General features: G+C 35.1%; 1 protein-coding gene across 1 annotated transcript in view; it reads right to left on the bottom strand.

Moving 5' to 3' along the window:
* The window catches only part of PGAP1 (post-GPI attachment to proteins inositol deacylase 1), an 84,499-nt gene that overhangs the window by 17,823 nt on the left and 50,173 nt on the right, over nt 1-16,503 (bottom strand). The window contains 4 exon segments of the mRNA XM_043995330.1: nt 3,749-3,757; nt 8,070-8,160; nt 9,616-9,645; nt 9,648-9,698. Coding sequence (XP_043851265.1) covers nt 3,749-3,757; nt 8,070-8,160; nt 9,616-9,645; nt 9,648-9,698 — 181 coding nt within the window.

Here is a 16,503-nt window from a genome sequence, read left to right as displayed (position 1 = left end):
TATGTACAACTTGCTTTTTCTTTTATATAATAAAGTTATCATATAAATTTCTTTTTTCTTTTCACCCTTATCCTAGAAATGGTTACCATTAGACACAAATATGTATGTAAAATCATTCTATACATACTTCTATCTATCAGTTCTTTCTCTGGATACAGAGGCATCCTTCATTTGTCCTTTGCAGTTAACTTGGCTATTTAAAATAGTCAAAATGACTTAGTCACTCAAGGTTGTTCTTAAAACAATATTGCTGTTACTATATACAATATTCTCTTGGTTCTGCTCATTTTTCTCTTCATGATTTTGTGTCTACCCATGTTTTTCTAAGATCATAGAACTCATCATTTCTTATAGCACAGTAATATTCCATCACAATCACATACCACAACTTGTTCAGCCATTCCCCAATTGATGGGTATCCCCACAATTTCCAGTTTTTTGCTACCACAAAGAGAGTTGCTATAAACATTTTAGAATACATGGGCTCTTTTCCTTTTTCCCTAATCATCTTTGGAAATAGACCTAGTCGTGGTATTGCTAGGTCAAAGGGTATAGGCAGTTTAATAACTGTTTGAGCATAATTCTAGACTGCTCTCCAAAATGGCTGGATCAGTTTACAATTCTACCAACAATAAATTTTTTTTGCATCCCCTCCAACATTTGTTGCTTTCCCCTTCAATCATTCTAGCCAATCTGACAGGTGTAAAATGATATCTCAAGGTTCTTTTATTTTGCATTTCTATAATCAATAATTATTTAGAGCATTTTTTCATCTGACCATAAATTGTTTTCATTTCATCATCTGAAAACTACCTGTTCGTATCTTTTGACCATTACCCACTGGGGAAATGATTCGTATTCCTCTAGATTTTATAAAGTTCTTTTTGTATTTGAGATACAAGGCCTTTATCTGAGAAGCTGTATAATTTCCCCCCTCATTTTCTGCTTGCTTTCTGATCTTGGCTACATTTGTCTTATTTGTACAAAAAATATTTAAATTTTATGTAAATGAAATTATCCATTTCATACCTTACTCTGCTTTCTATCTCTTGTTTATTCATAAATTGTTCACTTATCTATAAATCTGATAAACATATGCCAAATTTTCTTGTAATATCTTTCTAAATCTAGGTCACATATCCATCCATTTTGGGGGTTTTGTTTTTGTTTTTTGGTGAGGCAACTGGGGTTAAGTGACTTGCCCAGGGTCACACAGCTAGCAAGTGTAAAGTGTCTGAGGTCGGATATGAACTCAGGTCCTTCTGAATCCAGGGTTGGTGCTTTATCCACTGCGCCACCTAGCTGCCCACATACCCATCCATTTTGACTTTATCTTAGTAAATGGTGCAAGATGTTGTCCTATGTCCAATTTCAACCATGCTACTTTCCAGTTTTCAGAATATTTTTTTTTTTTACCAAATAATGAATTCTTATCCTAAAATCTTAAGTCTTTACACTTGTCAAATACAAGGTTACTATATTTATTTGCTGCAGTAAAGTGTATGTCTCCTCTGTTCCACTTATATACCTTTTTATTTCTTAGCAATATCAAATAGTTTTGATAATTACTGCTTTATAATATAGTTTAAGATCTGGTACTGCTAAACCTTCCTTTCCACTTTTTCCATTTTTCCTTTTATATTCTTGACTTTTTGTTCTTCCAAATGAATTCTGTTATTATTTTTTTTAATTTAGTAAGGTGGTTTTTTTTTGTAATTTAATTGGGATGGCATTGAATATATAAATTAGTTTAGGTAAGATTGTTATTTTATTATATTGGCTTTGCTTAGCAATGAACAATTAATATTTCTCCAGTTACTTAAATCTGATTGTATTTGTATATATTTAAAAATAATTTTATTTATATAGTTCTTAGGTTTGTTTTGGCAAGTGTGATCCCAACTATTTTATACTATCTAGAGTTATTTCAAATGGGGTATCTCTTACTATCTCTTCTTGGAAGGTTTTGTTTTGAGATATATAGGTATGCTGATGATTTATGTGGATTTACTTTATATCCTGCTACTTTGATAAAATTATTGTTTCACCTAATTTTTAGTTGAGTCTTTGAGATTTTAGAAGTATGCCATCATATTGCCTGCAAAGAGATAGTTTTATTACCTTATTCTTATTCTGATCCCTTTTATTTCTTTTTCTTCTCATTGCTATTGATAGATATTGAATAATATTGGTGATAGTAGGCACTCCTGTTTCACACTTGATATTACTGGGAAGGCTTCTACCTTATCTTCATTACAAATAATGCTTGCTAATGGTTTTAGATGAATACTTTTTATCAATTTAAGGAAAAATCTACTTATACCATTTTAAATAGAAATGAGTGTTGTATTTTATCAAAAGTTTTTTGTTTCTATTGATATAATAAATTAAGTTAATAGTTTTCCTTATGTTAAAGCATCCTGCATTCCTGGTATAAATCCCAATCGGTCATAATGTATAATTTTTGTAATACATTGTTGTAATCTTTTAGCTAGTATTTTACTTAGAATTTTTGCATCCATATCCATTAATGAAATTTGTGTATAATTTTCTCCCTCTGTTTTTACTCTTATTGGTTTAAGTATCAGTATTGTACTTGTTTCATAAAAGGAGTTTGGTAGAATCCTTTCTTTGCCTATTATTCCAAATAATTTGTTTAATATTGGAAATAATTGATCTTTAAAAGTTTGATAGAATTCACTTGTAAATCCATCTGGTTCTGGTGCTTTTTTCTTAGGAAGCTCATTTATGCCCTGCTCAATTTCATTTTCTAAAATTGGTCTCTTTAGGTATTTTATTTCCTCTTCTTCTAAACAAAGCAATTCATATTTTTTGTAAATATTTTCCCATTTCACTTAAGTTGTTAAATTAATTGGCATATAATTGGGCAAAATAACTCCTTAAAATTGTTTTAATTTCATCATCATTAGTGCTATATTTATTCTTTTCATTTTTAATACTAATGCTTTGGTTTTCTTCTCTTTTTAATCAATTAACCAAAGTTTATCTATTTTATTGTTTTTTTAAATAAAACCACCCCCTAGTTTTATTTATTAATTCAATGTTTTTTTACACTCTATTATTAATCTCACCTTTAATTTTTAGGATTTCCAATTTAGTGTTTAATTGGGAATTTTTCATTTGTTCCTTTTCAAGTTTTTTAAACTGCATACCCAACTCAACTCTATTTTAGTGATGTAAGCATTTAGATATATAAATTTTCCTCTCATCACTGCTGTTGTATCCCATAGGTTTTGATATGTTGATTTATTATTGTCATTCCTCTCAATGAAATTATTGATTGTATGATTTGTTCTTTAACGCATCCATTCTTTAAGATTAGGTTGTTTGATCAACAATTAGTTTTCTTTTTTTCCTTTTTTTTTTGCAGGGCAATGAGAATTAAATGACTTGCCCAGGGTCACATAGCTAGTCCAATTAGTTTTCAATCTCTGTTTCTATGGACCCTTATTAAAATAATATTTTATTGCAATGTGATCTGAAAAGGATAATTTTTTATATTTCTACTTTTTTTTAATTCTAAAAAGTTTACGTCCCTAATACTATGTACAGTCTTTGTAAAGTACCATGAACTGCTGAGAAAAAGGTGTGTATTCCTTTCTATTTCCATTCAGTTCTTTCCAGATATCTATCATATATAGTTTATCTAAAATTCTATTCACTTCCTTGACTTGTTTCTTATTTATTTTTTTGTTAGATTTATCTAGTTCAATACATGTATTCTAACCATGAATATCTTATTTCTTATGGGAATTTAGTACTCAGTTCAATAAAACAACAAATTTACTTCAGGTCCTACTATATGCAATGCACTTTTCTAGACAAATAGAGGCACAATGCTATAAATAAAATGCTCCTCTATAGCCGGGGAAATAAATACAAGAAACATTACCTATATAAATTATAGTAGAGTACAAGGCAATCACAGTAGACAACACATAATTAAATACAATATATGAAAACAGGAAACATGGAAGAGTGGAAAACGGACTGTTCTTAGAGTCTGACTGGGTCCCTTCACTTTTTATTCTAAAAGGGAGTCTAGCCCCCAGCTTCTTAAACTGTAGGTTGTGACTCCATGCGGAGTTGCATAATGTGGGGGTTGTGAAAAATCTGGCAACAGAAAAAGGCTATGTATAGCAATTATATATACCTATATATCCAGAATCACATAACAATTTTTCAAGCAAAAAAGCAGTCACTAGTGGAAAAAAGTTGAAGAAGCCCTGGTCTACTTAGAACAGAAAGTAGAATGCAGTTTGTCACTGCCATGGGAGACGTCCACTGTTATTGCTCACTCATTTACAGAGTCCAAAGAGAAGAGGAATGGCACCTCAACTGGGCCCTCACTGCAATAAGAAAATATTCCATTTTCTCTACCACTTACCACAATGGCTGTTCCAAACCTTCTCATCTAAAAAGTTTCCTATGTAGCCCTTGACTATACAACCCCATGACTGAAGATTTGTTCTCATTGTTTATAGAGAATACTGAGGTCATCTGTTATAAGGTCTCTGTTTCTTAACTTGGATAATACCTCTTTATCTCACAATCTTTTGTCATCAGTCCCCAACATTTCTTCCTTTACTCCAGTCTGATGAAGAAAAGAGTACTCTCCTTGTCAAGGCTAGTCCCTCTACAAGTACTCTTGATACAATCCCTTCCCGTCCTCCCCAGCATTACCCCTCACTTATCCCTTCTTATTTCTAATTTATATTCCCTCCCTATAATACTAGTTTTTCCTCTGCTGTCTACAGACATACACAAACCTCCATCTTTAAAGAAAACCTTTACTAGATCCTACGTTTGTTAGTTTATCATCCTTTAGCTCTCCTCCCTTTCTCAGTCAAAAATCCACAAAAAAAGTAATCTATATTTGCTGGCCCTACTTCCTCTCCTCCCATTTGTTTCTAAAATCCTCTGCAATTTAGCTTTCATCTTCACTCAACCAGAACTATTCTCTCCAACGTTACGGATGAATTCTTAATTGTCTAATCTATTGGTCTCTTCAAACTACTTGACCTCTTTGAAGCATCTGACATTGTTGACCACCTTCCTTTCTAGATACTCTTTCCCCTCTGAATTCACATTGTTATTTCCTGATTCTCCTCCAGGTATCTGACTACTGCTTCTCAGTCTCCTTTATCATTAATATCAGGCTCCCAAACTGTGGCTGGCTCAATCTTGAACCCACTTTTCCTTTTCTTACTGTAACTTTTTCAACTGGTGACTTCATCAATCGGTAAGGGGTTCAATTACCATCTCTATGCAGATGACTCCCAGATAAATATATCTAGCTCTAGTCTTTCTTTTGAGATCCAGGCACATATCACCAACTACCTAGTGTAATTTCATCACTGGATGATCTATTGGCATCTCAAATCAACATGTCCAATAAAAATTAACCAATCTTCATTTACCCCAAAATCCACACCATCTCCTGGATTCTCCCAATTTCTATAAAGGGCACCAAAGTATCCTCATCTCTTATAACCCAATGTCACTTCAACTCCTCTATCTCCCATAAAACCAATCAAATGTTAAATTTTTATCATTTCTACCTCTACCAGATTTATATATGTCTGTACCTCTTTGCTTAACCTTACACAGCCACCATCTAGTTCATGCCTTCATCACCCTTTCACCTGGACTATTTTGAAAGCATTACATATTTGGGTATCTCTGCTTAAGTCTCTCCCTAGTCCTATCTAGTCTCCACATAGTCACTCAAAAGTAGTTATCTTAAAGCATATGGGTCTAAGTCACCCCCATATTCAAGCTCCAATGGCTCCCATTATCTCTGGGATCAATTATAAACTCCTCTACCTGGGATTTAAAGGTTTCATAATTTGTCCTCTCCTAACTTTCCAGTCTTTTAACACTATTTCTTTTCATGCACTCTATGGGATAGTCTCTGTGGATTATTTGCTGTTCCCCACAGGGGATGTTCCACTTTCTGTCCTCTCTGAGATTGCACGTCTGTTCCTTCATGACTTTAACATACCCTACCTCCCTTGTGCACTACAGTGATGTCCCTCTTCACTTCTGCCCCTTGGAATTCCTTGTTTCTTCAAAACTCAGTTTATGTGTCACTGCATGAAGTCTTTTCTGCTACTGTGACTGGTAGTGTCCTCATTCCCCAAACTACCTTGCATTTATTTTCTATATATTCTGTGTATATATGTTATAAATATATATATGTATATGCATATACATATATATATATATATGCTATCTTTTCCTCTAAGAAGACTGTTGATTATTTCAAATATTCCTTGCAATCTGCTGTGTGAACATAGTTGTTTATGTTTCCATATCTCCCATGAGACCCGCGGGCTCCTTGAGAGCAAGGGCTGTCTTTTGCTGTTTTTTAGTATTGCCAGGGCTTGGTACAGTGCCTGATACATAGTAGGGCTTAATAAATGTTTACTGGGCTGATGGACTGGATTGAGCTGTCCTTTGGAAGCAAAGCCTTTGATCTAGTAGATGTTGGATGACCATTTATTATAGGGCTGTAGAAGGGATCTGGCTTTTAGGTAGAAGCTAACTCTAAGGTTAGTCCTTTCCTACTCTGAGATGAGTCTATGAAATCATAGTCCTACCTTTTCCCACAAAATCCTAATTATTATTTTGTAATAGTGGACTAGGTAAGCTCATGCTTTGAATTTCTGTACTTATTCTCATTTCTCCTAATAAAAACTTAAGGAACAATAAGCTTTAGGTCTAATCATTTCTCCATTTCTGTTTCTTACAAATCTCTTGCAATTTGAAAAGAATGACTTTGATCTCTAATGTAGCTCTTTTTCTAAATTCCCTATCATAACTATCCCCATAATATTGTATTTCCCTTTTATCATCATTCTAAAAGTCTTTTATAAACTAATATGGGGCACTATTCCTGGAGCTGCATCTCCTTCACACAAATCTTTTTCCTTTACTCAGTTCTATCCTTCCCTGGCTCCTATGGTACTTGCAGCTTAGTTACAATGGTGCCAGGTCCCCCAGGCAACCTAAAAGTGCAGAGAAGCTCCCCACACATACCAATGACTCCCTGTGAGAAGAGATGTGTGAATATCTAGGAGATAGTAACAGTTAGTGTAAGGACAATCAGGCTGGATCTGGGACAAATAAGGCCACATGGACTAGGGCACATCAGGGAACAGACAAATAGAACAACATACGCCCTTTTTTAATGCCTTCTATAAATTCAAATCATCACATATAATTGAGAATAACCTGGAAGAATTGTATGAATATAATTGCTGTTACTCAAGGAACCTGTACTATACCTATACAATACTATTGGTCAACTACAGAAACAAGTTCTAAAATATTCTTTATAGCACTCCACAGTAGCAAAGAACTAGAAATAAAAGTGGGTGTTCATTAACTGATGAATGGTACATGTAAAACTGATATACAGATGTAACGGAATATTACTGTGCAGCAAGTAATTCAAGGAATTCAGAGTAATAAGAGAGGAAAATAAAAAGAAGCGAAATAGCAATACATGCAATAACTACAAAAATGTAATACAAAGATCACTAAGAGGAAGTTATAAAACAAATAACTGAAGAACCAAGATGTTCTTAGAGAACAGATAACGAAAATACCAGCCCATCCATCAGGACGAGGTAGGAAATGACCAGAGAAGAAGGTGGTGTACATTGTCAGAATGGTTCTTTCAGTGGCTATTTCTGCTGAACTTATTAAAAGGGAGGTTCAACTTGAAGGGGGAAGATGATAATTTCCATAACTGACAAAAGCTTCATGAAACTTATTTTAAAAAACAAAGCTATAATAAACAGAATGTCTAATTTCCTATTGTATACTATAAAAGACAATTATAAACATTAGTAAACATACAATAAAGATCAAAGAAAAAAACCTGATATTCTAACTGATCTTGAAATACTTAAAATGATAATAAAAGTCGTTTTTAGCCAATTTGTGAAGGAAGGAAAATAACATGGGGAACTGGTATTTATCAAATGGCAAACTGTTTTAGTTATTAAGCAAAATTAAACTACATGAAAAATGTAACTCACCCTAACATGAATTTCATAATTATTACGAAAGGATCAACTTTGTATGGTTTGGCTTCTTTATCCAACATACTGGTATAATCCAAACAATGGCCTGAGAGAAAATTTAAGTGGAATTCATTGTAAGTAAGTATGAGTTATTTTAGAGAATTATCAAGAAACAAAATAGTTTAGTTTAAGGGACAGTACAAGTCTATAACTGCCAAAGTAACACTTGATAAAGAACTGATTTCAGAGGCCAATCTGGTCCATTCAATCTTTTAAATTAACAAAATAATGTTAATAAAAGTTGACATTTATTAGCACTTTACCAATTAACAAAGCATACATTTGCTCCTTATAACAATCTAATGAAAGGAGTTTAAGTATAATTATCCCCATTTTACAGATGAGTCAGACAAGGACCAGAGTTTAAATTACTCGTCCATCCTCATCTAGCTAATAAGGAGCAGAGACATGATTTGAAGCCAGGTCTTTTGATGCCAAGTAGGGTGCCTTTTTGTTATCACAGCTGTCTCTAATCAAGGAAGAATAGATTTTAAAGAGGCAATCTGAAACTAAACAAGACAGCTGGACTAGATGACCTCTAACATCAATGTCACCATGTCTAAATCAATCATCTTACAAACTGGCCCAAACATTCTAGAACGTGTTCTCTACATCTGAGACCAGTGGTTCTTGAAGGGCATGCTACAAAAAAAAAATCTATAAACAAATGAATAAAATAACTGATGCGGGGCAGTGAGCTATGCAGGCAATGGGAGAATAAAAAGTTTATCCTCAAACCGCTTACAGCTTAATAAAAATGGAAGGAACCTTAGAGGTCATCTAGTCTAAGCCCCTAATTTCACAGATGAAGAAATAGGCTGAGAGGTTATTGACTTGCCCAAGGTCATACCTGTGGCCAGCCAGAGCAGAGTCACAATTTACACCCAGAGGCACTAACTTAAAATTCAATTTTCCTTTCCCCTTCCCCCACCCTTTGCATCATACATCTTCTCAGGAAGAAAGGTAAATGTAGTCGCTGAATGAAAACATGCAAAACAAAAATAATTTTTTGTGGGGGGCCAAGTCATTCAGAAAACCATTAGCAAGACTTAAGACAACAGTTATGATGGTAGTGTTAGGGGATTTTATTTACCAGCCTTTTAAATCTATTTTGTCTATGCATTTTTAGTAGCACAACTCTAGATTCTAGGATCAAAAGGTTAAGAGATGCAGTGAAGCACTAGAGAAGATCTCAAAGGTCATCTCAGTGCACTCTCCTCATATTATGGGTAACAAGCTAGACCAGAAGAGTTTAAATGGACTGTCCCAAAGTTCATACATAGGAATTGGAAGAGCCAGGATTCGAACTTTTAGTCCTTTGACTACAAATCTAGTACTCTACCATGCTGACTCTCACAGCAGGATTGATGGCTAAAGTATCTGGAGAAAAATATCATCATTCCTTTGAATTTGAAATATTATTGAAGTAAAATGGTTCTAACTGCTTTTACTTCAAGTTGTCCTAACCAAAATAACAAAAAATCTTCATGGACATCTTTACCTGTTGAACTAAGGGACTGTAACTGTCCTCATAAGTAAGGAGGATACTAGACATGATATAGGCAGGAAGAGCTCCACCGTGAATCGGATTACCTAGCAAACAGATAAATCACACAGGCATTCTAATTATGCAAATTATTGCTGAAAAGTACTTCATGTGCAATAAAATGTTGTTTTTCATTATCTTTTTTTGTGTTTTTTTTTAGTGAGGCAATTGGGGTCTAAGTGACTTGCCAAGGTCCTCACCCAGCTAGTAAGTGCTTAAGTGTCTGAGGCTGGATTTGAACTCAGGTACTCCTGAATCCAGGGCAGTGCTCTTTCCACTGCACCACCTAGCTGCCCTCATACTCTTTTTTTAACCAGGTCATACAATCACTTTCATCAGACACCCCTAAAATTCTGGCTCTAGACACAACTAGGTGTTCTAAGTTGTTCTACTATCGAATGTTATCTGAATTTTTACTAATAATTTGGGTAAGCCAATCATAGTTTGGTCGAGACTGTGTTGCCAACCTGTTTTCAAAGATCTAATCCACGCCCACTGTATCTGCTAGTCTATCTTGCATCGTTTTTGATATTTTTTACTTCTCATATATAGGATGCATCTCTTTGACGACATATGTACTTTTTTTACAAGGATTTCTTTAGCTTCAAAAGAGTATTCATTAATTCAATTAAGTTTGTTAATAACACATGAAAGGTTTTTTTGTGAAAATTATCATTTCAAGATTTTGTGGTACTGCATTCTCACAAAGATTTAACCTAATTCTTACAAAATCATCATCTGACTTTTCTGAAACATAATAAAATCCTTAACTTTTCCCCCAAAACCTTACCTTATGTTTGATTTTAAACACAATCCTGTGAAAAAATAATTATTCATAATCAATATCTTGGGGGACCCAGAATCTTCCTCTTCTTTCTTTGTCCTCCCTTCCCTCCACTCAAAGGCAAGGTCTCTTGAGAGATTTCATCAACTCTCTTTATCTGGGCCAGGCCCAAACCCAAGCCCACAAAAGAAGCTTTGGGTGGAGACAGATTCTTTTGTCTAGATAAGGTGAAGGACTTTATTGATGAAGTTTGGCTGCGTGAACCAGTTCTAGGTGGGAACCACTGAGCCCCCATCAGTGTGGATGGGGGGTCTCTACATTTTTCCCTGAAGTCATCTTTACTTCAGTAAAGTATCTCTCAATTTCATTTCAATATAACACACCTCCAATCAGTCAACAAATTAAATTTGAATGATGTTAACCAATTAGATTTGATTGTTGTGTATCCTACAGTGGGAAAGGTATATGAACCAGACTCAACAGTGAGGAAGGGGTCTTTGGTCTGAGAGAAGGCCATAGACCTAATTTTATTAATAATCACTGGCCATATTAATAAATTTATAAATTACCTAGATATTATGTCTCATATTTTTAATCACCACAATTCTGTGCACAAGCAACATTAAATTATATCCTTAATGTTATGAATTGAAAATTATCTGTTAGTAAGTACACGAGGAAATCAACTTTCTTATAAAATATCTTTGCTAATAATATTTCACTATTCTTAATACCAACCTAGCTCAGAAGTTGAATCAACAACTATGGGATGCCAGAGATGGCAGCCCAGGCTATACTAGGCATTGGTTATTATCTCTATCACTCTGCATCTCTCTACTAACAGACTACCTTTTGCTATCCTTGAGAAGGCCATGATTGTGCAATATTCTTTCCTGTAGGTACAAAATAAAAGTAAAACTGATGAGAAAAGAAATTATTTTGTTCTTCTATGCATCAGGATGTGCTCTGTGAGCAACATATACATGTGGCAACTTCGAAAACTCTTAAGGTACCTAAGCTTTTCAATCAGCAACCTTTGTTTTATGTAAGATGCATTCAGTATCTCTTAATATCTAGCCTTTCATCCTGTTTAAGCCTAAGAACATCTTATTTCATTTTTCTTACCTAGGGCAAACTTTGGCAAGCACTCCCAAATTCAGACCAATGTTAACTATCATTGTAAAACTGTTCAGGAGCACGCTAGGGTGACGCAGTGGATAGAGCACCAGCCCTGGAGTCAGGAGGACCTGAGTTCAAATCTGACCTCAGACACTTGACACTAGCTGTGTGACGACCTGGGAAAGTCACTTAACCCCAATGCCTTACCAAACCAAACCCAGCCAAACCAAACAAAAAAACCCTGTTCAGATGTCTAGTAAAGATGATTGAGGTTATTGTTGAAGCATATCACCTTCACCATTTCAAGACAGCAAGAAATGCATTTTAGTAAATAACAGAGAAAAGGAAATAAGACTAGAAAAAAGGCAAGGGTCACACTAATGGGAGCCCCAGATGTCTATTTCCTCTGTGTTCTATGTGCTGGTAGCAGTGGTTACAGGGAGGCTGTATAACAGACCTGTCCATTATTAGCAGGTGAGGTAGATTCCCACCAAGAACCTTCAAAGCCACCTCAGTTTGTTCATCAGCCCAATTTAACCAGATGCCCTTCATCTTAGGCAAGATGAGTTCATGGGTTCACTTGAGCAAACCCTGATTTAGAAGGATTGTAACCTAGACAAAAGAAATGGGTCAGAACTGGATAAAAGAGGGGTCCAGCAGTCCTACTGCAATGCTATCTAAAACCAAAAAGAAAGGGTTCCCAGTAATAAGATGAAGAAAATGTTTGTTTGATACAAAAGTGATTGATCAATGCCCTTAGATAGTTATTTATCCTTTCCTCAGTATGCTCAAAAACAGTCAAAAAAGCAAATTATCTTAAAAGAAGCTACTAACTATAATATTGAAAAGGAGAGAAATTCTAACAGAAGCCTCAATGATGGTGAGGGATGTAGGAACACGACTCAATGGAGAGTGAAGAAATAAGGTAAGAAAAAAATACCACCACATAAGTTGCTCTCAGAATAAAATTCAGAGTAAAAATTGATGTGAAAACCTACAACTGGGCCTCTAAAAAAGAAAAGGGAATGGCCAGAAACCCCCAACGAACAGTTGGAAATCTATAAATTTAAAAAACTACACTGAAAGAAAGTGAAATTAGAGTTCTTAAACTCAAAAGAGGAATGTTGGCATAGAATCTTTGAAAAAATGAATTTAGAAATGCAATAGTACAAGCAAAACTAGAAAAAACTTAAAAAGCAAAACGAACACATGAGATAGTTATAAAGGACATGAAAAATAGTTTTGGAAAAAAAAACCCTAAGAATCAATAACCCTCCCTGAAAAAAATCTAATGAACATTTTTTACAATGAATATTTTTAGAAATCAATGGGAAATTACCGAAAAGTACTAGAACCAACAAGCTATGCCAAAATTCATAGGATACATAAAAGAAGAACAGCCTAGTTAAATCACACCCAGGAGTATGATTGCCAAGCACAAGTATTCCTAGGTCAAACTAGAAAACACTGCAAGTGGCCAAGAAGAAATCTAAAGAACTTTGGCCAGAAACCAAAAAATAGCCAAGGAGAGGAAAGCTCTGGAATATTACATACCCCAAAAAGTAAGATAAAATGTCTTGTACCCAAGAATAATTTAGTCTATAAAATGGGATTAATTAACATGGGATGGGGGGAAGACTTTTAGGAGAGAGGGGAAGGAGAAAACGTACTATTTTTTCCTTATGGGGACACACCATCTGGTCAATGAAGCATACAGGTGAATGAAACTATAATAGGCTGTATCCTGAATCTCAATTTATCTAAGAGGTAGATACAAGGAAAAGTTTATAGTGGTAGAAATGCAATAAATAGGAGTGTGGGCTGGATTATAGAGCACAAGAAGTCGTGTTTGAGCAGAAGGGTGAATTTGAGGGAGGAAGGAATGTATCAAGCAAAACAAATGATGGTTATGAAGGGCTAATGATGAAGAAAATGAGGAAGATTCAGTGAGATTCAGGTCTGGATTAGAAAAGTAATATACTAGGATCAGACGTTAAAGCTATTCATTAACTAGCATTTATTTAGCACCAACTATGTGGCAGGCAGTCTGCTAAGCACTAGGGATACAAAGAAAGGTTAAAAAAAAAAAGGTTCCTATTCTCAAGGAACTCACAGTCTAAAGAGAGAGGGAGACAATATGCCAAAAACTATGTAGATATTGATATAAAATAAATTTGGGTTAGTCCCAGAAAGGCTGATGCTTGCTTTGAAAGCAAACCCCAACAATTTGCTGTATACAAGAAACAATTAAAACAAAGATTCATAGTTTTAAGATAAGGAGTGGAATGGGGTATTGGAGTAGAACTTAACTATTATTCCTCTGCTGAGTCAAAAAGGAAGGAGTGAAGATAACAGGAAAAACATATATGGTGAATAGAGATAAGGAAGGAAGGAGGGAAGGAACGAACTTGTTAAGCACTTAGTACATGCAGAGAGTACTGGGGACACAAAGAGAAAAGTGGAGATGGTCCCTCATCTTAAGGAACTCACATTCTAAATAAGGGAAAGATGACATTTAGGTTTCAGTGGCAAGTCACATGTGGGAAAGTCCTATAGTACTTAGAATACAATGGCAAACAGATGGTCAAGTATCTTTAATGCCATTAAAAATAATAAAAAAAAAACCCATCCATTTTGTTTCTGATGTTGAATCATCTGTCAGTGCCATGAATTTTGGTGACAAGAATTTTCTTTTCCACTTCTTAAGTGCCTGTGGCTGCTAGGGAAGTAAGGGATGTGGTTCGTGCCAGTAGGTGGCAGGTGATCAGTAGTTGGAGGTGGTGGGTGGTGTGGTGCTATAATGGTGGTTTGATTCTCCTGACATATGCTTCCTCCTCTCCTTCCCTCAAGGTGCTATGTAACTTCATCTGGGCTATGTGTCTGCCCTATAGGTGGCAAAGGATGGCTGATTCTCTTACTCAGATGGTTTGCTTACTTGGAATGTGAGGTTCAGAGACATGGCTGGAAGCAGGGCCAGTGTTATTGTTTCCAGGGCCCTGGTTTAACTGTCTGCAAATAGCAGTTGTTAGTGGTGGTGAGGATGGTACAGCCACACTCCACAGGGACTGCTCCCTCTGAATGGCTGCAGGGACAGAGCTGAAAGCAGGGTAGGATGTCTGGGGGTCCTGCTACTCCTAGGGCTCTTGGGTTCAGGGCCCTAAGCTATTTCTACTGGGGACTACAGGAAATTGGATGGGCAGCTAGGTGGCTCAGTGGAAAGAATGCTAGGACTGGAGTCAGAAGCTCCATCTCTTGAGTTCAAATCTGGCCTCAGACACTTACTAGCTGTGTGACCTGGGCAAGTCATTTAATCCTGTTTGCCTCAGTTTCCTCATATGTAAAATAAGCTGGAGAAATAAATGGCCAAACACAACTGAAATGAATGAATAACAATGCAGGGAAGGCAGTGGTCAAGGTGGTGGTGGTGGTAGTGGTATTGTAACTCCCCTGACAGGTGATGCCTCCCATCCTTTCAGCAGGGTGCCTTACTGTTTCAGCATAGCACTTAAAACCAATATGGATGGCCTTTCAGCTTTCTGCTTGAAAATGAAACTGTCAGAAAGAACTATAATCAATTATAGATGACCCCTTCTCCAAACCTCTGAATAAAATGAAAATTCATAAAGATATGATACCCAGATTAACAAAACAGAAAATAATATAATTAGTGTGATTTTGGAAAGTTATAATTCTCAGCAAGTCAATAACCTTACCCTCTATCTCCCAAAACAAACTGGGTCAGGATGAACTTACCAGTTAATTCTATCAAGTATTTAAAGAATAAATAAGAAAGTTAGGTAACACAGTGGATAGGGCACAACTTAGAATTAGGAAGCTCTGACCTTGAATCCTGCCTCAGATACTCAATAGTCACATGACCCTCAGTAAATCACTCAACCTTTCTTTGCCTCAGTTTCCTAATCTGTAAAATTAGGATAATAATAGCACACACCTCACAGGGTTGTGAACATCGACTGAGATAATATATGTAAAGCATTTTGCAAATCTTAACAAAACTTCTATATAAATGGTTCTTGAAAACAGAAAGATAGAATCATAACAAACTCCTTTTATGAGACAAATATAATCTTGATAGTCAAATCAGGAAGAGAGGAAGAAGAAATATACACATAAATACTTATATTACTAATATAAAATAAAATATTGGTAAAGATACTATAGCAATATCTCCAAAATTTTTAAAAATATGACTCAGTTGTTTTTATAACAAATTGAAAATATGGTCCAACATTAGGAAAAGTATAAACAATAACTTCTGACAGAATACAGCACTCGTGTCAAAAAAAACAAAAAACTCAGGAATAAGAAATTCTTTGCTGAATATGATCAAAGTATGTATATGAAATCAAGGGCTAGCATTATTTGTAATGGAAAAACACTGAGAGATGTCTCAAAAAATGAGGGGTAAAGCAAGGAATCTCACTGTCTCTACTATTATTTGATATAGTGCTAGAAATGTTGGTTATAATAATAAAATAAGAAAAAAAAAGAAAAAATAAGCTTAGGAAAAAATAGGCAAAATTATCTTTTTGCACATGATGGTTTACTGAGAGAAGCCCAGAGGATTAGTGAAAAGCAATAGTTTCAAGTAATAGCTTTAATAAAATTACCAAATGTAAAATACAAAAAAAAATTAATACTAAAAATATTACTAACAAAACTTAGGAAGAAAAGAAATTCTATTGATGATAGCAATTAATATCGGAATACATGTAAGATTTCTATAAATATTAGGGGCAGCTAGGTGGCACAGTGGATAACACCAGCCCCGGATTCAGGAGAACCTGAGTTCAAATCTGGCCTCAGACACTTGATATTTCCTAGGTGTGTGACTCTGGGCAAGTCACTTAACCCTCAGTCCCCCCCCATCCCCCCAAAAGAAAAGATTTATATAAATGTTACAAGATAATTTTTACAAA

The sequence above is a fragment of the Dromiciops gliroides genome, chromosome 3, assembly GCF_019393635.1.
Source record: "Dromiciops gliroides isolate mDroGli1 chromosome 3, mDroGli1.pri, whole genome shotgun sequence".
NCBI lineage: Eukaryota > Metazoa > Chordata > Mammalia > Microbiotheria > Microbiotheriidae > Dromiciops > Dromiciops gliroides.
Note: the sequence above shows the minus strand (reverse complement) of the source record. Positions and strands in the feature narration are given on the sequence as shown.